Source organism: Tursiops truncatus, chromosome 15 (genome assembly GCF_011762595.2).
Source record: "Tursiops truncatus isolate mTurTru1 chromosome 15, mTurTru1.mat.Y, whole genome shotgun sequence".
In the NCBI taxonomy this organism is placed as follows: domain Eukaryota; kingdom Metazoa; phylum Chordata; class Mammalia; order Artiodactyla; family Delphinidae; genus Tursiops; species Tursiops truncatus.
Genome location: NC_047048.1, coordinates 29,546,207 through 29,568,326, shown reverse-complemented (window position 1 = coordinate 29,568,326; position 22,120 = coordinate 29,546,207). Strand labels below are relative to the sequence as shown.

Sequence of the window (22,120 nt, the reverse complement as noted above, 5' to 3'; positions counted from 1 at the left end):
TTGAGAAAAACGTCTAGTCTGCTGTTTTGGTAGGAAATGTCCTGTATATGTCTGTTAGATCTGGTTGGTTTATACTATTGTTCAAGTCTTCTATTTCCTCATTGCTTTTCAGATTAGTTGTTCTATCCATGTTGAAAGTGAGGTAGTAAAGTCTTCAACAATTATTATAGAATTATCTGTTTCTTCCTTCAGTACTGTCAATTTCTGCTTCATATATTTTTAGCTCTGTTTTTAGTGTGAATATGTTTATAATTGTTATATATTCTTTTTTTTTTTTTTGCGGTACGCGGGCCTCTCACTGTTGTGGCCTCTCCCGTTGTGGAGCACAGACTCCAGATGCGCAGGCCCAGCAGCCATGGCTCACGGGCCCAGCCGCTCCACAGCATGTGGGATCCTCCTGGACTGAGGCACGAACCCGTATCCCCTGCATCGGCAGGCGGATTCTCAACCACTGCACCACCAGGGAAGCCCAATATAATTGTTATATATTCTTGAAGGATTGACCCTTTTGTCAATATACAATGGCCTTCTTTTTCTCTTGCAACAGTTTTTGACTTAAAAACTATTTGTCTGACATTAGTATAGCCACCCCAACTCTCTTTTGGTTACTATTGGCATGAAATATTTATTTTTATCTTTTTCATTTTCAACTTACTTGTGTCCTTGGATCTAAAGTGAGTCTTTTTTAAAATTTTAATTAATTAATTTATTTTTGGCTGTGTTGGGTCTTTGTTGCGGTGTGCAGGCTTCTCTTGTTGCGGAGCATGGGCTCTAGGCACGCAGATTTCAGTAGTTGTGTCATGCAGGCTCAGTAGTTGTGGTGCACAGGTTTAGTTGCTCCACAGCATGTGGGATCTTCCTGGACCAGGGCTCGAACCCATGTCTCCTGCATTGGCAGGTGGATTCTTAACCACTGCACCACCAGGGAAGTCCTAAAGTGAGTCTCTTATAGAGAGGATATAGTGAGATCATGGTTGTTGTTGTTATTTTTAATCTATTTTGTCACCCTCTTTTTTTTTTTTTTTTTTTGTGGTACGCGGGCATCTCACGGCTGCCGCCTCTCCTGTTGCGGAGCACAGGCTCCGGACATGCAGGCCCAGCGGCCATGGCTCACGGGCCCAGCCGCTCCGCAGCACGTGGGATCCTCCCAGACCAGGGCACGAACCCGTGTCTCCTGCATCGGCAGGCGGACTCTCAACCACTGCGCCACCAGGGAAGCCCATCACCCTCTTTTTAATTGGAGAGTTTAATCCATTTACATTGAAAGTAGTTATCGATAAGGAACTCCTTACTCTATTATTTTGATATTTGTTTTCTCTGTCTTTTTTTTTTCTGGTTGTACCTCAATTTTTCCATTACTCCCTTCTTCTGTTTTTTTTTTTAATGGTGTACCATTTTTATTCCCTTCTCATTTCCTTTTCTGTGAAAATTTTAAAAGTTATTTTCTTTGTGGTTACCTTGGGGGATTACAATTAGACTCGTACACTTATAACAATCTATTTTGTATTAATACCACTTTAACTTCAATGGTATACAGACACCCTGCTCTTTTACAGATCTTTCCCTCCCCCTGTCTGTTGTTGTTATCACAAATTTCATCTTTACACATTGACTTTACTTAAAGTCAACTTATTTGTAGCTGTTAATCATATCTACAAAATACCTTCACAGGAACATCTTTTATAGTGTCTGACCAAACAACTGGGTACCATAGCCTTGCCAAATTGACACATAAAATTTAACCATCACAACAATCACACCAACAAAAAATTATTCAAGATAATAATAGTTTTATCCTATAACTTAATGTTGGATTCATAATCAGCAATGTTTTAATCTTCCATTTTCCCTTAAATAAAATTTAGTTGTTCTATTTTGATTTATGCTAACAGAAATGATACCATAAATGTTATGCTGAAAAATTCCTTCTGAATGAATTCATTCATTTGCTTTCATTTTATGGACTTTTAATGAGCACTTATTATGTACCAGATAATGGAAATAGGAATATATAATGATAACGAGAGGGTGGCAATGATGATTTTATTAGTAATAGTAGTTTTAAACTTTTATTAAGTACATACTATGGGTCAGGCACATCTTATTTAATATAATACATAAAAGATCGATCACCGATCTCAAGGTGCTCATAAGCAGTGGGAAAAGACAAATGAAAAAAGAGACAAAACACAGTATAATAAGCATTATGGGCTTCCCTGGTGGCGCAGTGGTTGAGAGTCCGCCTGCCGATGCAGGGGACACGGGTTCGTGCCCCGGTCCGGGAAGATCCCACATGCCGCGGAGCAGCTGGGCCCGTGAGCCATGGCCGCTGAGCCTGCGCATCCGGAGCCTGTGCTCCGCAACGGGAGAGGCCACAACAGTGAGAGGCCCGAGTACCGCAAAAAAAAAAAAAAAAAAAAGTGTTATGCTGTAGATAAAGATGGAACCACCTGACTTGACATGTGAATAGACATTAGCCAGGTGAAGACGAGGAAAAAGACTTTTCCAAATAGTTGGAGCAACTATGCAACAAATGCAAATTCCCAAGTCTTGATTTAATATGGTATTATTATCTCGATAATAATATAGCCTCTGGAAAGGCTGGAGATCAAGGGGGCAGAAATAAGAATGGTTAGCTAGGCAGGGGTTACTTCCCTGGAAAGTTACCACAAAAGTGTTTTTTCTCTCTGCCATTGCAGGCTTCCAGACTTCTCCGATGGCTTTTGAAAAAGATCCAGTAAAGACTGGTATAAAATCAACTGTCTAACCCCAGAGTTGTTTTTCACAGTTGACAGTGCTGAGAACTATATATAATCCTGAGTTCTTATGTTATAAGGTACTTTGTGGCTGCTAAAACTCCTCAATAGGTAAAGTAGTGACAATATGTATGTGTTTTCAAGATAGGAATGTTGATGATAGGTTTGGAAAACGGTACAATAAATTGGCATTTGGTAGTGTCAATTTTGTTAATCATATGAATAACCCTTTAGATAAAATAGTAAAAACCATTTATTGAGCACGTACTGTGTGTTCAATATTCAGCACTTAAAATGGATTTATCCATGTAATTTAATCCACACAACAATTCTAAGAGGCTACTTTTTACTCTGTGTCATGCATTATTGGTAATTTCACTTTATAGATGAGGGAACTGAGGCATGGATAAGTCTATAAGTAGGGTTCAATCATGAAAATAGAAACTGCTCCAGGTATTTCAAGCATAATGGTATTTAGGACAGAGAATTAGGTGCTTAAAAGCCTTTGGAAGGGCTGAAGGAGCTAATGTCACAATAATTTTCATTTGTGCCACTGCTTCTATGGTTGGTCCAGAGAATAGAGAAGTTGCTGCTGCTGCCACCCAAAAGCCAGAAAAGTTCAGAAAAGCACTGTTGACTGTCTACTGAGGCAGAAACTGGCAGGGAAGCAAGCCAAAGCCCAAGCAAAAAACACCGAGCAATAATTTATGTCTTTCTGCCACTTTCCAGATCTCAGGAAATACATCCTACTTGACAAAATGTAAATGAATCCAGAACACTGGTGGTAAGGGCATCTGGGAAATGTAGTTCCCAGGATTCCAGTATGCCTTGGGGAGAGCTGAGAAGGGCATGAGAATGAATGCTATTATTAGTTTTCTATTGTTGCCATAAAGTTACCACAAACTTAGTGGCTTAAAACAATACCCACTTATTATCTCACAGCTCTTTAAGTCAGAAGCCTAGTGGACTCAGCTGGGAGCACTGTTTAGGGTCTCATAAGACTGGAATCAAGGTGTCAGCCAGCCAACACTCTGGGGAAGAATCTGCTTCCAGGCTTGTTCCAGGTTGTGGGCAGAATTCATTTCTTTAGTGTGGTTTTCATGTGGTTCCTTCCATCTTCAATCCAGCACCCGTGGTTTGGGTCCTTCTTATGTATGAAATCTTTATGAATTTCCTTTCTGCTGCATCTCTCTGACCTGCTATTTTGCCTTTAGGGGTTCATGTGATTATATTGGGTTCACCTGAAAAACCCAAGCTAATCCCTCCATCTTAAGGTGAGTTGATTAGTAAGCTTAATTATATTTGCAAAATCCCTTTTGCCAAAGATGTAACATAACCATGAGAGGAATACCAGGGGACAAAGATCATGGGAGTCAGAATTCTGCCTACCACAATTCTCACTGGAAGAAACTATCAAACAAAAAAATTCCAATACAAAAGGTTAAGAGATTTGCTCAAGATCATCCATGTTATTCAGCTTTATCAATTTTAATAATAATAACTACAATGTACCAAGTGTCTACTATAAGTCTGGAAATATTCAAGGAGGTGTCTCCCTACTATCCCATGTATTTTTTTAAATCAAATATAGACTATATATATATATATTTTTTGCGGTACGCGGGCCTCTCACTGTTGTGGCCTCTCCCGTTGCGGAGCACAGGCTCCGGACGCGCAGGCTCAGCGGCCATGGCTCACGGGCCCAGCCACTCTGCAGCATGTGGGATCTTCCCGGACCGGGGCACGAACCCGTGTCCCCTGCATCGGCAGGCAGACTCTCAACCACTGCGCCACCAGGGAAGCCCCCTAGACAATATTTTATAAGAACTGTAAATGGAGTATAACCTTTAAAGATTGTAAATCACTATGTTGTACACCTGTAACATTTAATATTGTAAATCAACTATACATCAATAATAATAAATAATATAAAAATCAAATAGCAAATTGAGAGACTTCATAGTACTTCATATACTGAGTTATGAGAATTAATTTAAATAACATGGATAAGTGCTTAGTGCAGTGTCCAGGACAATTAAGAACTCAATAAATCCTTTGTTGTTATTATTCCCATTTTAGAGACAAGATCATTGTGGCTCTGAGAGGTGACCTAACTTGTCCAAGACTACATGGCTAATAAGTAACCCAGCACAATTTTGAATACAGATTGTCCAATTTCAAATGTGGAAATAAATGGGAAAAATGCATGTAATGAACTTAATTGACATAATGCCCAGTAAATATCGATTCTTATTAAAATGGCACACAAGATACCCAATCACCCTAAATAGGCATGATATTTCTAAAGGCTACTTACTCACTATTGACTGAATTAAGTCTAAATTCCTTATCTGGCTCCAGTTTACTTGCCTCACACTCCCTCCCACACCATCCTTCTCTCTCAGCAACCCTATACATACCCTTCAATTATATTCAAAATTGTTATTTTCTCAAGAGATCAGATTTGTGGTTAAGAGAGGTGTGGGGGGGCAGTGCTGGGCACGGAGGGAAGCAGTGGAAATCAGATGAAGCTGGTCAAAAGGTACAAACTTCCAGTTATAAGATTAACAAGTACTAGGAATGTGACATAACAACACGTTAAACACAGTTAACACTGCTGTATGTTATATGTGAACGTTAAGAGAGTAAATCCTAAGATTTCTCATTACACACAAAATTTTTGTTCTGCTTCTTTAACTTCGTATTTATATATGATGAATGTTCACTAAACATATTGTGATAATCACTTCATGATGTATGTAAGTCAAATCATTATGCTGTACACCTTAAACGTATACAGTGCTGTATGCCAATGATATCTCAGTAAAACTGGGAGAAAAAATTTTTACGAAACAAAAAAATTGTGCAAAGATTGGCAACATTTTACATTTTCCCTAGTGTTTGATGTAAAACAGCTGGATTCTCACATCTGTTTCTGCATTCAATCTGTTGCAAAAGACATGTAAATTTTCTAGAAGCTTCTGGAAAATTCCATTGAACACTTGCGACTATGAGAATGAAAAAGGCCAATAACATCTTCCTATTGTTATGAAAATAGAATGACCTTGTAGACCTCCAGGGATCCCTGGACCATATTTTGGGAACAGACTGGGTTAGAGTAGGTTTTTCTGTTAATGACCTATTTCTAGATTGTCCGACCTTGGCTCATTTTTCTAGTAGCCAGTAGTTATAGGCAGGCAGCTCCACCCTCCATGATGAGGAGGCCTTAATCGAACTAGCTGATGGTGATATTTCCTGCACCCGGTACAGTGAGGGTACTTAACTATTCAATGAACCCAGGATAATCACCAAAAGTGTGGTTATTCGGCCGCAGAGTAGGTCTCTTTAAGTCTGATGCAGCCTAGCTTGGCAGATCCCTGGGTCGATTTAGGAAACTCGAGAGAACACAATGGGGCCATGACCACTCGCCTGGGTTGCAAAATTTAAGGAGTTGTCACAAACCTCTGAAAGCAAGATCAATTATATTTTATTGTAGTGTTTTAAAAATTCAAATGGGTTAGCCAGTGCTTGCGGACGGGCCGCCTGTTTTTGTAAATACAGATTTTTAATAGTGATTTTCGGAAAACTTTCAGTTGCTCAAAGTAGAGGCCCAGCTCAGGCGCTTGGTCGCGTAACCCGCTGGTAGGTCTAACGTCCTGACAAAGAAGCGCGGGAAGGCGAACTTTCCGCACCCCTCAGCAGACTTCCACTTCCCCGCCGCGTTCTCCCCGCCCCCTTCACCCGCTCGTCTCTGATTGGTTGGGCTGCCGCAAGTGCGCGCTGCCATTGGCCGGAAGTCCATCGGGGCTGGGCGCAAGGGAAACTTACCTCAGCTGGTTCGCGCGGAAGCGTTATTGTGCTCGGCGGCAGCGGTTGTCGGCGGTAGTCGGCGGTTGTGGGGAGAGAAGCGGCTGGCGCGGCGCCGCTCTAGGTACGTTGGGGCCGGGCGAGAACCCTGCGCGAGCTACAGTTGGCCGGGACGGAGGTTTCTTGCGCGCCGCGCGCCTGAGTGCCGGCCTCCGGAGGCCTCGGAGCGCCGCGCGAGCCGGGCGGTTGCGGCGGGGTTGACTCAGATGTGTCCGCGGAGTCGTTGGGGCTCCGACCCGGCCCGCAAGACAACGGCGAAGGGCGAAAGGACGTGTCTCCACCCGCTGTCCGAGCGGGCGGCGGGCAAAGCAGGAGTGGTGGGCGGCGGCGCGGGCGAGTCGGGGCCGCGGAGGGACGTTGCCTCAGGGTTTGGTACTCGCCGAGTAAGTAAGTGGAAGCGTGGGGCCCTACCGGACTACATTTACAGACTAACGGAGAAAATGTAGTAGTCCTCCGCGCAACTTTGGGATTCCGTCGCCAAATTTCCAGGAGTTTCAGTTATAATTTATCTGAGGAAACCAGGTGCCAGAACAGTTAAGTGATCTTCATCAGGCGGTGGGGAGGCTTTCCTTGATGTACATTTTATGCAGAAGGTACTAGAACATCAGGGAAAACAGAAAATTCCGAGCCTTAATGCCCACATGCCTTTTTAAAGGAAAGCGCCTGGAGCACAAACGTGTAATGTACACCTGTGGAGCTCACCAGTGTTGGGATGCTGTGATTGAAGGATGAAAGCCGTGTAACGGCAGGCGTGGTTCTTTAACACAGTTTATTTTTGAGGAAGTTAAAGAGAAAAAAACCATTTCCTGCTTGTCGCCCTTCCCTCACCTACTTTCAATTTTGGCAAGTTCAAGAATGTGTCCTGTACAGAGGAAGCAATTATTTTGCTTTGTCTCTCTGATTACAACCTTGCTGTGCTTGGAAAACTGGCTTGGAAAACTGACTTCCACCTTTCCGTGATACTGTGTTGAAGATGAAGTTTCCAACATTGTAAGCCAGCACGTGTTGCTTGCTTTGTGACGAGCCGGTATTCACTGCTCTGGAGACTCATAGATGGTCAAGACCTAGAAAAAGATGATCATACTGAGTAATTCATTAGGAATAAAATGTTAAAAAAATAGAAGAATTATGTGAAACCCACTTAAACGGGCTGTTATGCTAGATTGGGATTTCATACTTCTTTATTATGATTTTGTCATATATTGTAGTCAGTAAATGACTGGCGACAACTATTTGCAAAACAAATGGGGAAGAACGTTCAAGATAGAAATAATTTATATCACAGGAAAGCTATTGAAAATACAAAAATGAAGCATCTGGCTGAAGGACTGATTACATTGAGTTCAGCTCTTTTGAAGTATGTCTTCTTAGTTCGTTCATCCTTCAATACATTTTTGGAAATGTTGAGTCTGACCGTAATCAAATTAATCTACTTAACTCTCAGTCTTATCTGCAGATTTGTACAGACCACATCCTAAGATTGACTTCTGCCTCAACAGAAGTGCATGATTTGCATCTTTTAAGAACTGGTGTATCTAGGTACATCTTGAATTTTCAGCTGTTTATCTTATTGACGCTCGTACTTCACCTCAACCTTCAATTCTGCTGTATTTCCTTGCTACTTAATATCTTGAATTCTGGTATGAAAATATTGCATGATCCCTGCATCTTTGCATGTGCAAATCATGTAGTTCTCTTATAGTGGGTGTGTACAGATGTATTTCATTTGATATCAAATTTTAAATAATATATTGGATACTTGTTAAAAATAAACTATGATTTTAAATGCACAAGAGTACTAGTTCTCATTAAGTTGAGTGAGATTATATTAAAATACAAAGAAACATATTCTTCTATCTTATTTTGTCTCATGTCCTTACATTGTTTAAATACTTATTCTGTTCTCTAAAGCTTAATTAAACCTTGACCCATACCTTTAAAATGCATTACTATAGACTCAGGTAACTTCATATCCTTTTTTTATCTTTACCAATCTAAGTAGGACAGAAAGATTGTAGTCGGGTAATATCTAGAGGGAAGTAAACATAACTGTTTGGGTAGGGGAGATAATTGGATATAATGTGAATTTTTGAATTTCTGATTAAATTTCTAGGCATATAAGGGGTGTTTGTGTACAGATCTTATTAAATTTAACCGTTAATTATATAGAGGCACTATATGTATCTACTAAATGTGGTATCATTAGTATACCTTTGAAGTTCTACTGTGTATAGTGCTGCTGATATGAAATAGCTTATGGTAAAGCTATGGCAAAACTTGCTGAGGCCTGTTCTGGTACTCTTTATTAAGGAAAAAATAACCCTGGGTGGCTTTCCAGAGGTTCATTTTTATAAGTTAAGTATTCATTTAGGCAGCATTTAATAAAACTTCTACATGAAAAGCATCTCACTGAGGATATAAAAGTAAGACAAGTCTCTGCCCACAAATATCATGACTAAAATATAAATTTCTAATGGGAAATTCAGATAAGGAAGTAGTTCTCTTGGGGGAAGTCTTTCTCTGAAGAGATGATCTTTAAACGAGACCTTGAAGGAGTGGAGAATAAGGGAAAATGTTGGTATATGACCGTTCTGATGAATTTGAAAAAAAAGTGAAGAATAGGTTTATAGGAAATTCAGAGATAAAATTTAATAGCTTCAGGAAAAAGGAAATATAAAAAAGATAATGTAGTCGTGATTCTCTGGTTATGTATTTGCTTGTAACAACTCAAGTATTGATTTAATTACAAATGTGATGAAAAGCTGTATAGGGTATAGAAAAGAGCTAAATCCTCATCTGTATGTATAGGACCTTGATAGTGGCTAAAATTTGTAATTCAAGAAATACTACTGTGAATGTATCTTAAAATACTGAGATTAAAAAAAAAGTTAGTTTAAAATGATTGTTACTAGGCATTGAGTGTTGACAAGCAACTACTTTATTTCACTGTGAGCATTTTATGCTGCTTAATTTTTTTTTTTTTTTGGTGGTACACGGGCCTATCACTGTTGTGGCCTCTCCCGTTGCGGAGCACAGGCTCCGGATGCGCAGGCTCAGCGGCCATGGCTCACGGGCCCAGCTGCTCCGCGGCATGTGGGATCTTCCCGTACCGGGGCACGAACCCGCATCCCCTGCATCGGCAGGTGGACTCTCAACCACTGCGCCACCAGGGAAGCCCTATGCTGCTTAATTTTATACCACTACGTCGATAAAATTTTTTTAAGTAAAAGCAAAATTCTACTAGCACTTAAAAGATGCTAATGCTGCTGGTCCATGGACCACATTTAGAGTAGTAAGGATTAGTTCATGCTCATTATAAGATTGTCACCTGGCACAAGTTGGTCATGTTTTGTCCTTTTGTCGACCACTATATATCCCTTAAAGGTAACCTTGTTACTTCATAATATCTGATTTGTACTTGTGATATGAGATTTGAGTCTTACAATCCTGGGTTTAAATACTGGCTCTGAACTGTGTTTTTCTGAACAAGTTATACAACCTAGCTTAGATTTGTTTTGGTGTAAATGTAAAATATAACAGGAATTGTGCTTTATTTAGTATTGATATTTATAATAAGGTAATATCTCAGCAACAAGGATCACTAGAGATAGAGACATTTTGTAATGAGAAAAACCAGTCCAGCACCAGGAATAGAGAAAATAAACTCAATCAGTATGTACCCATGGCTTCAAACTATATACTGTAGGGGGGGAGAGACAGTGATTCAGTTAAAAGAAATAGACAAATCATAGTGGAATAGACAAGTTGTGGAATCATAGTGGATCACTCTGAACACACTCCTGTTTTAATAGCTGGAAGATTATAAACAACACAGCTAAGAAATTTGAACTAGTTGGCGTCGACATAGAATAACACTGTACCCAACAATGTTGGAATACAGGTTTTGCTCAAATACACATGGAGCTTTTGAAAAAATTGGCTGTGAAACTAGCCTCAACAGATAATACAGGATGGAAATTATTCAGAGGCCATTCTCTGATTACAGTGCAATTAAATTAAGCTAACCTTCAACAACAAAACTGCAACTTGGAAATCTGCAATTGCCTGGAAATAAATGTATTTCTAAATAATGCACAGATCATAGAAGGAATTATAATGGAAATTAGAAAGTATTTTGAACCAAGTAATAAGAGGGCTTATCAGAATTTGTGAGACTTGACAAAGAGACAGGACTTAGAGGAAATTTTGTAGCTTTAAATGCAAAAAACCAAAAAGGACTGAAAAAGATTTGAGTTTTATCTCAAGCTGGAACAAAAATCAAGCCTGAAGAAAATTGAATCATAAAACTAACAGGAAATGATGAAATAGAACACTGCATACAATAGAGAGGAAAGTCAGAATGTCAGTGCTTTGACAGTATTGATTAAATGGATAAATTTCTAGTAAGAGTGACCAAGAGAAAGAAAAACAAAACATGTCAGCAATATCAAGAATAAAAAGAGACATCACTACAGATCCTGCATATATTACAAATGTAATTAGAGAATATTATGAAGAACTTTATAAACTTGAAATTCTGTTAAATTTTGAAATTTTGTGTGAAAAAAACAAAATTAACAGAAAAGTAAAATATGAATGATTCCTATATCTATTTTTAAAAATTCAAACATAATTGAAAACCTTTATCACTAAGTTAACTCCAAGCCCAGATGGCATTATGATGAATTATTTCTAACATTTAAGGAAGGAGTAATACTATTTGCAGACAAAAACTCTTCAGAGAATGGAAAAAGACTTTCCAGTTTTTTAATGAAGCCAAAATAACCCTGATTTCAAAACCTGATAAAGGAAAAGAATGACTCATCTTTCTCATAACATTGATACAAAGTCCTAAAAAAATGTTAGCAAGTTGAATACAGAAACATGAAGCAAAAAAATGGGCATATTATGACTGACTGAGGTTTCTTTCAGAAATAAGCTAGGTTTAGTATTTTAAGAGATCAACCAATATGATAGAAGTTAATTGAAAAAATGAGATTATATTATCTAAATATATATGAAAAGGATAAAATTGAAAATGCATTAATGATAAAATCTGGGAATAGAAGGGTATTTTATTAATCTAATATAGAGCATTTGTAAAACGTATAGCAAAAATCATAGTGGTGTTAGTGAAACTGCACACCCCTTTCAAGATTGGTAATGAGTGAAGGATGCCTGCTAACAGCATACCCATTCATAGCATACTGGAGGTTCTAAGTAGTGCAATAAGAAAAATAAGGCTTAGCAAGAAAATTATGACACTACATAGAAAGTTCAAAAGAACTTACTTGGTTTAATAAGTGAATTTAATGAATTACTTGGAGATACGATCAATAAAAAAGCACTGATTGTATTTCTATATGATACCAGGCAGAAAAATGAAATTTTAAAGTGATGCCACATAGAAAGTATTAAAAAATGAATATTAAAAAATGAATGCCTATGGGATAGAGGAGCAAAAGACATGAAACATATAAAACAAAGTAAAATGGTAGCCAGAAATCCAGCTATATCAATATTAATGTCAAGTGTGAATGGATTAAACAATCCAGTCAAATACCAGATTGTCAGACCAGAGGAAAAATAGCATCCAACTATATGCTGTCTGTAGGAGACACACATAGATTGAAAGATACAATTATGTTGAAAGTAAAAGCATAGAAAAAATCATGTGAATAGCAACTATAAGAAAACTAGAGTGGCTATACTAATTTCAGACAAAATAGACTTTAAAATAAATATTAGAGGTAAAGAGGGACATTTTGTAATAAAAGGTGCAGTCCCTTAGGAAGTTATAACAATTACAAACATGCCACTAACTAGCGCCAAAATATATGAAGCAAATATTGACAAGAACAGAGAAGGAGCAAATTTCAACAATAATAGTTGGAGACTTCAATACAACACTTTCGTAATGGAAAACTAGGTGAAAGATCAATTAGAAAAGACTTGAATAACGCTGTAAATCAACTAGACCTAAGAAACATCTTTTGAACACTCAACCAAACAAAAGCAGATTATATTCTTCTTAAATGTACATAGAAAAATTTCCAAAATAGACATTATGCTAGGCCATAAAACAAACCTCAGCACATTTTAAAGGACTGAAACCACAACAAACTACATTCTGTGACCACAGTGGAATGAAATTAGAACCTAAGAAGAAGAAATTTGAGAAATTCACAGCTATGTGGAAATTAAACAACACACTCCTAAATAATGAGTGAGTCAAAGGAGAAATCATGAGGGAATTTAGAAAATACTTTCACATTAATGGAAATGAAGACTTAACATACAAAACATTTTGGGTGCAATTAAAGCTTTTCTTAGGAAATTTGTTGTGATAAATGCCTATATTTAAAAAGAAGACTTCAAATCAATAAACTGACTTTTAATCTTAATGCAGAAAGAGGAAACTAAACCTAAGCAGAATGAAGGAAATGATTAGTAAAATCAAGAAAGAAAAAAATAAAATTAATAAAATCAAAAGTTGTTTTTCAAAAAGATCAACAAAATTGACAAACCTTTACCTAGAGTGACCATGAAAAAGACTCAAATTACTGAAATTTGGAATGAAAGGGTGCATTACTACTGATCTTGCAGAAGTTAAAAAGATAATAAGAGACTCCTATAAAACGATTCACTTATATACTGATCAGTTTTATAGATGAACTAGACAAATTCTTTTTTTTTTTTTTTTTTTTTTTTTTTTTGTGGTACGCAGGCCTCTCACTGTTGTGGCCTCTCCCGTTGTGGAGCACAGGCTCTAGACACGTAGGCTCAGTGGCCATGGCTCACGGGCCTAGCTGCTCTGAGGCATGTGGGATCTTCCCAGACCGGGGCATGAACCTGTGTCCCCTGCATCGGCAGGCAGACTCTCAACCACTGTGCCACCAGGGAAGCCCTAGACAAATTCTTAACAAGACCAAAATGAACAAAACTGACTCAGGAAGAAATAGAAAATCTGAAAAGCAAGTAAAGAGATTGAATTAGAACACAAAGAAAAACTCAGATGGTTTTTGTTGTTGAATTCTACCAAGCGTGTAAAAATACCAATTTCTTACAAATTCTTCAGAGAAATAGAAGAGGAAGGCACACTGCCCTGATCATTCTGTGAGGCCAGTATTATCCTGGTAACAAAACCAAAGACACTGTAAGAAAATGACAGAACAATATCTCTTATGAATATAGGTGCAAAAATTGTCGACAAAATACTAGCAAGTCGAATCCAGCAACGTCATGACCATGTAGGGTTTATCCCAGGAATGCAAGGTTGGTTTCACATCCAAAAATATATTAATGAATGTACCATATCTATAGAATAGAGAACAAAGCCATATGGTCATGTTAATGCTGAAAAGGCATATTCTGACAAAAATCCAAGGTTCCTCATGGTAAAAAAAAAAAAAAAAGCAAAGAAGTAGGGTTAGTTGTGAAATTTTTTTTAACCTGATAAGAGGTACCTGTGAAAAATCTACAGTTAACATCATGCATAATGATTAAAGACTGAAGGTTTTCCTCCTAAATAGGGAGCAAGACAAGGATGTCCACTCTTGCCACTTCTAGTCTACATTGTACAGGAGGTTGTAGTCAGGACAATTAGGCAAGAAAATGGAATAGATTGGAAAGGAAGAAATAAAACTGTTGACAAATGACATGATCTTGTATGGAGGAAATCCTAAGGAATCTGCAAAAAGCTATTCTGAGATGAGAATAAGATCAATAGAGTTGCAGGATGCAAGATAAATATACAAAATTCTATTGTATTTCCATGTACTTGCAGTGAAAAATTCTGAAGTTTCATTAACAATAGTATCGAAAAGTGCAAAACTTTAACTCTGAAAAGTAAACATTATTGAAAGAAATTAAATGTCTAAATAAATGGAAAGACATCCTATATTCATGGATCAGAACACTTGATAGAATGAAGGTAATTGCTCCCTAAGTTGATCTAAAGATTCAACACAATCCCTATTGAAGTGCCATCTGGCTTCTTTGCAGAAATTGTTAATCTGGTCCTAAAATTCATATAGATATTCTGAGAACTCAGAATAGCAAAAACAGTCTTGAACATTGAGGACTCACACATCCTGAATTCAAAACTTACTAGAAAGCTATAGTAATCAAGACAGTGTGGTACAGGCATAAGGCCATACCTATATATCAGTGGGATAAAATTGAGAATCCAGAAATAAACCTTCACATTTATATAGACAATTGGTTTTTGTTTTTGTTTTTTTTTTTTGCATTACGCGGGCCTCTCACTGTTGTGGCCTCTCCCATTGCAGAGCACAGGCTTCGGACGCGCAGGCTCAGCAGCCATGGCTCATGGGCCTAGCCGCTCTGCGGCATGTGGGATCTTCCCAGACTGGGGCATGAACCTGTGTCCCCTGCATCAGCAGGTGGACTCTCAACCACTGCCTCACTAGGGAAGTCCTAGGCAATTGGTTTTTGATGAGAGAAACAAAACAATGAGGGAGAAGGAATGGCCTTTTCAAAAGGTGCTGGAACAGCTCTATGTCCACATGTAAAAGAATAAGTATGGACCTTCTCCCTCACTTTATTACTAACACACATAAAAATTAACTCCAAATGTATCCAAGGTAAAACAATAAAATTTTTAAACAGAGATAAATCTTCATGACCTTGGATTAGGCAGTGATTTTTTTTTTTTTAGATATGACACTAAAAGCACAAGCAACAAATGAAAAAGTAAATTGGGCTTTATCAAAATTTAAAACTTTAGTTTCTCGAAGTATACCATCAAGAAATTGAAAAGACACCCACAAAATGTGAGGAAAAGTTTGGAAATCATGTCTATAGGGACTTAGATCTGGAATATATAAAGATGTCTTACAAGTCAACCATGAAAAATCAGATAACCCAATTTTGAAGTGGACAGATGAGCCGAATAGTCATTTCCCCAAAAACAATATACCAGTGGCCAATAAGCTCATGAAATTATGCTCATCATCATTAGCCATAAGGGCAGTGCAAATTAAAATGACAGTGAAGTCATCACTCACACCAAGATGCAATACTAAAACAGACAGATGATAATGAGTATTGATGGATGAAGAGGTGCTAAAATTGGATCCCTCATACTTTCCTGGTGTGAATGTAAATTGGTCCAGACCCTTTGGAAAACAGTCTGTTTCTTAGAAGGTTAAATGTAGAGTTACTGTATGATCAGCAATTCCATCCTTGGGCATATACCCAAGAGAAATGAAAACCTGTTCACACAAAAATTTATACGTGAATGTTCATAGCATTATTTATAATAGCCAAATCTGGTTCTTTAGCAAGATGTGAATATCCAGAGTTATTCTTGAAAGTACAGTTTACCCTTGAACAACATGAGTTTGAACTATGCAGATCCACTTATGTGGGTATTTTTCAATAGTAAATATTATATAGTACTACATGATCTGCAGGTGAATCTGCTGATGGAGAATTGTGGATATGAAAGCATCATAACCACATATATGAAAGGCCAACTGTAAGTTATATGTGGATTTTCAACTGCACGAAGAGTTGAACCCCAACCCCTATGTTCAAGGATCAAGTGTGTGTGTGTAAATATAATGTAAGAGTAAAGTAAAACCTGGGATATAAAGTTCTAAATTCAGTGAAAAGAAATCTCTTGACCTCAGTGGTTAATGAAATGTTAGCTGAAAAATGCTTTTAGGGAATGTTTAAATATACTAGGCTCCACAGAATTGTAAAGCATTTGTAGACCTTAAAAAATAGGACATTTTTAGGGCTTCCCTGGTGGCGCAGTGGTTGAGAGTCCGCCTGCCGATGCAGGGGACGTGGGTTCGTGCCCTGGTCCGGGAGGATCCCATGTGCCACGGAGTGGCTGGGCCCATGAGCCATGGCTGCTGAGCCTGCACGTGCGGAGCCTGTGCTCCGCAACGGGAGAGGTCATGGCAGTGAGAAGCCCACGTACCTCAAAAAAAAAAAAAAAAGACATTTTCATACTAAAATGACATGGAGATAAACATAAATAATAAAATGTAAAACATAACAAGTTATAAAAATCAGAGGGCATAAAACCAAATGTAAACTAAAGCTTTAATGTGTCATTTACAATAAATGTAATTGGATTAAATTCTCCTATTAAAAGACATTAGTTTAAAATATTTTCAATGGGTTTTATAAGAGACATCTAAAAAAAGTTGGTGGGGTGAACAACAATATATTCAGCATGAGTTACATCACCAGATAAAATAGAATAAAAGGGACAGATTAGATTATGTTTTTACAGTTTAAAATTAATAGGATGCTTTCAAACAATTACAGGCATACCTTGTTTCATTGCGCTTCTCTTTATTGTGCTTCGCAGATAGTGTGTTTTTTACAGATTGAAGGGTTGTGGCAACCCTGTGTTGAGCAAGTCTGTGGGCAGCATTTATCTAACAGCCTTTGCTCATTTGTGTCTCTGTCACATTTTGGTAATTCTTACAATATTTCAAAACTTTTCATTATTATATTGCTATGGTGATCTGTGATTAGTGGTCTTTGACGTTCCTATTGGAATTGTTTTGGCATTTTTTGGACAATAAATTATTTTCAAATTAAGGTATGTATATTGTTTTTTTAGTCTATTGTACACTACACTACAGCATAAATAGCTTGTATATGCCCTGGGAAACCAAAAACTTCATGTGAGTCACTTTATTGCAGTATTTGCAGTGTCTGGAACCTAACCTGCAGTATCTCCTAGGTATGCCAGTATACATCTGAGGGAAAGCAAAATTACATCCCTTCCTATAACTATATCCTAAAATCTAGATGGATTGAGGATGTAAATTATAAATGACAAATCTTTAAGACTTGAGAAAATGTAGATGACCTGTCGTTCTGACCTTGTGCTGCAGGACAGTGCCACGATTCCAAAGACCTCTGTGAAATGTGGCTTATTTGCAGCAAAGGACTCAAGTCTAAATGTCAGGATGGTGATGCCAGTGATCCCCCAATTAGACTGAGTTGTTGCTTTTTATGCTCCCAGTAATAAATTTCACTCGCCCTCACTACAACACGTAAACTATTTCTTCACCTTTTAGGCAGTTACTAGTACAGTTGACCCTTGGAATTATTCTCTTTTTTTAAAATTCTTTTATTTCTATAGCTCTTTTTTTTTTCAGACTTCATTTTTTTAGAGTAGTTTTAGACTCACAGCAAAATTAAGAAGAAGATACAGAGATTTCTCATATATCCCCTGACCCCCACATGCATAACCTCTCCCATTATGAATATCCCCCACCAGAGTGGTATATTTGTTATAATTGATCTTGATTCTGGTTAAATGGGTGTATTCAGTTTGTGAAAATTCTTTTAACTGAACACATGATATGTGCACTTTTCTGTAGGTACTTCAGTAAAATGTTTGGGAAAAAAAAACCCAAAATAAAAAAATTAAAAATTGATCAACCTTGCTAGAGAAAAGATTTGGTTTGTCTTTGGAGAATATTACAAATATTGTATTCATGAAAAGGCTGTCAAATATGTAGTCATATAGAGAAAATAGAGTTCTATTTTGTATCAGGCCCTTAATGAAAATGTGCTGTTTTTCTGGATTTCCTGATTTTTATGTATACATAAAATAAATATTTATTTAGCCTTCAAGTCTAACAAATCCTGGAACTGTTCCTGGTCAAATGATATAGTGAATGAAAAAAATACAGTAAATGAAAACTTCGAGTAAGAAAATAGATAAGGATAAATCAAATTATTCAGGTAGCTTTGACTGGGTTATTTGCACCTTAAAATGTCTTAGATTCTGTCTTCGAGTTTAATAAGTGCTCTATAGTTTGTTAGGTAACTGGTCTATCATGTAGTATATAATTTTTTTTTTTTTTTGCTTGTATTATGCCTTTAAGTGCCTTGTAATTTGGCAGTTTTCCTTTCTTTTAAACCATTTACTTACCTATGGTTCAGATCAGGCTTGATGTGGGTACTGAGAAATAAATACTAAAATATTTTTCCCTTCTATGTAGTAGATTTTTCTTAAATTAACAGAAATAATTCAGAATTAAGGATGTATTGAAACCTAACTTGGCTTTCTTATTTGAACTAGCATCACGTTGTGTATTTTAGTGCTCATTTCATACTGATGATTGTTGAGAATTACTCGTGCAGTACCATTAATTTGGAAATTTGAACATTAGGAAAGCTTTAAAAAGGTGCCACGGTATGTAGAAAATGGAACATTCCACACAAAACATTGTTTTTTGTTTTTATGAAGAAATGCAACTTAATCTTTAGATTATCTAAAGTATGGCCTACTTGGATTATTTAAATCAGAACTTAATGGTTATAGTAGTGAGGTGATATAACAAAAAGTGGCCAGATAAATTATCAGACTTAGTATCAAACAGAGGCTTACTGACAGTATAAATTTTGACTTTATATAGAGTTATAGAACAAAATTAAAATTATCAATGACAGATGAAAATGGGTATATTTTTCAATAAAAATAATTATCTAAATCTGGAAAGATTAGTCGTGGCATTATTTTAATATTGTAAGTAAATGTTAACTTTTGTCTGCTAGAGATATTCATTTAAATATGGTATCTTAAATTCTAGGATATGAAAGATGGCAAGTCCAGATAGAAGTAAACGGAAGATTTTAAAAGCAAGAAAAACAATGCCTGCAAGTTGCCGGAAGCAAGCAGAGATCCTGAATAAGTCAAAGAATGTTGAAGCACTAAAAACAGCAGCAATTGGGAATAATGTGTCAAGTAGTAATCAGAATTCAAGTACTGATGTCATAAGTAGCAAATGTAGACATTCTGAAAATGATGCTTCCTCTTTGGACTCTATAAAAAATTCAGTATGTGCACCAAAAAGTAAAGTATTTTCTCAGAACTTAATAAAACCACTAGAAATTGTTGATTCGAAAACAAGATTAGAATACACTGAAGAACAAGTTGTGTACCCTTATGAAAAGCCAAGTAAAACAGTAGAATCTCCCAGGAAACTCTTCACACAAGACGCAAAAGATTCACAAAACACTTCTGAAAGCCATTTTGAATGTCAGGCAAGTATAACACGATCCATTTTTGAACATGAAGAGGATTGTAATCTGAAATCCATTTGCTGTCCATCCAGTGTATTGAGTGGTGTAGTTCAGATGTCAAAGTCTACAATAACCAATACCTTGGATGATAAGAGAACTGACAAGATAGTTTCCTATTTAGAAACAAACTCCAATTCTGAGTTTCGTGATAAAAGACAAAATAACACTTTAACTTTAAATTCAGATATCCCTTTTGTGCCTGTTGATAAAATACCTAACTTGGTAAATTCAGTCATTTCTAGTAACTGTGCTGCTGACATTTTGAAAAGTGAAGAATCCTGTAGAACCTGTCATTCCAGCATTTTAAGTTGTGAAAGTACAGATGCAAAGTGGCTGTCCTCATTTGACACTGATAGTAATAACAGTAAGTGCATACTTACGTTTCTCTTGGAGAAGTTAAAATAGTTACTTTGCTTTGGGCAGTTTCATAATCTCAGAAACAGTAGAGTACACATAAACAGGAAAACAGTAAATGATAATTATTTCAGAGTATCTTATTTCTGAACCATTCTTGGCGGGGAGGGGGAATGGTATCCTCTATGTCCAAAGGGAAGTAAATTCTGGCAAAGAAGGAATCAATCACTTTCCTTTGAAAGTACAACAAAATCAAAAGGTGGTTTATAGAAATTGCTTGGTTTATTTCATTTACACCTTTTTCTTTTTTTTGAAGTTTTATTAAATTAATAAGGAGGCTAGTTGAAAGGCAGAGTGGGTTTTTTAAATAGTTGAACCCATTTCTTTCCATAGAATTGGCCTGTATATCACATGCCAAGTGTAAGCGGATAGATAATAAGAATACATACAGGTTTGTGTGTAGAGTGAGAAACACATCAAATAATTAACCAATGAAGTTCTAGGGTTATAAAGTTATTAAAATAGCACAAGTAAATTTCATTAAAAGGGTGTTTTTGTAGGTTAATGAAATATAAGAAAAACTTGATTTACTAGGATAAATTGTATTTGTTTTCTTGTGTATGCTACAGAGTGATCATTTAACAAGGTGAATTTTAAATTGCTTAAAAATAATAGTAGGATCACCTATTAAAAATATGTAGGACTGCCTAAGTAACTCTAAAAATAATGTAAGACCACCAAGTAAATAACTGTAAACAGAAGATCAAATGCTGTAATTTATTGTTTTTGTTAGTATTAAGTGTATATTAAATACTCTGGAAGGAAAGTATATCTGAGACCAGGACTAAAATACTCTTTTTTTTTAAGGATTAGTTTGTCAGAATTTTTTATACATTTTCTAAAAAATGTTGCTGTGGTCACATTTTAGTTTTTTAATTTGCTTAGAGGTCCCTAAATTAGAGAATTCCCCTGTTTCCTTCGTTAGAAGGAGTATTTTTCTGTCTCATCTTTCCGTCTCCCCAAGGCCATAATCAAAAGAAGAGGACGTTTTCAGAACACAAAGAAAATGTTAAGCGTGTGAAAACTTCAGAGCAAGTTAATGAAAATATTTCTCTAGCTCTGGGAAAGCAAACAGCATTGCTGGAACAGGTAAAATATTGGGCTTAAATATTTGCTTCAGAAACTTTTACTTTTGATTAGTAAAAAATGGTAAAAGTTAATTGATCTAAACAATGAGTACAGATAACTTTCATGATGCAGGGCAGGTATATGAAAACTGAATTATTAGCAGGTGGAGATATTAGGGAAAAATAATTGTTTACATCACCAAAACATCTCTAGATCCTTCAAAATGATCCTATGCAGAGTAACCTACAGAATCACATGAAGGTAGAGTGCTGTGGTAGAAAGAGAATGGGCTTTTTAGTCAATATTATGCTCAACTCTCTTCAAGTCAGACACTACCTGACCTTGAGCTTTGTGAACAATTCTGTCTCTTTTGTACTGGTCAGGGCGTTCTTGATCTGCAGCTATAGCTGTTTATTATCACAATTGACCACTACTTCATAGACCCAGGCAACCCGGAAGTTCATTACAAAGTCCTGCTACATTCAGGTTTACTTGCCCTAATTTCCAAGAAATTAGGGAAAGGTTTACTTACCCTAATTTACACAGATATGGTGCATTATCTGACGTTTTGCTTTTATAGCATCCTTAAGTGTACTTTTCCTTTTCTTTTTGCCCCATTTCATCTCATTGTACTACAGTTTCCATTAATGTCTGATCAACTCTGGCTTTAAGTGTAATGAGCTTCAATTTTAGTAGGTCCTGTATCAGGACTTGTTTTGATGATCATGTTTTGCTATTTTATTACCACTGAAATGCCACAACTAAAAGTCATTATGTGATAGATTGTCGTCAGCTATAGTGGACCAAAAAATGTCCCAATCCAAACTATCCTGCTGTTTCAGAAACAAAAACACTGTTTCTAAAACAGGCCATTACAATTACATAGTTACATGTTATATCAACATATATTCACATAATAAATGGAAACC

General features: G+C 36.8%; 1 protein-coding gene across 11 annotated transcripts in view; it reads left to right on the top strand.

Moving 5' to 3' along the window:
- Positions 1-6,553: 6,553 nt before the first annotated feature.
- The window catches only part of ATF7IP2 (activating transcription factor 7 interacting protein 2), a 75,776-nt gene continuing 60,209 nt past the window's right edge, over positions 6,554-22,120 (top strand). For 7 of the 11 annotated variants that reach the window (XR_012326123.1, XR_012326121.1, XR_012326122.1 and 4 more), the window contains exons 1-3: positions 7,163-8,162; positions 19,217-20,073; positions 21,088-21,212. Coding sequence is in view for 7 of the 11 variants with exons in the window: in XM_073792318.1 (XP_073648419.1) it covers positions 19,227-20,073; positions 21,088-21,212 (972 nt within the window). In the remaining 4 variants the exon portion in view is untranslated. Of the gene's footprint in view, positions 6,688-7,162; positions 8,163-18,794; positions 18,820-19,216; positions 20,074-21,087; positions 21,213-22,120 lie in introns of those variants that run through there. The other 4 variants (XM_019928724.3, XM_073792316.1, XM_019928723.3 and 1 more) reach the window with 4 other exon arrangements.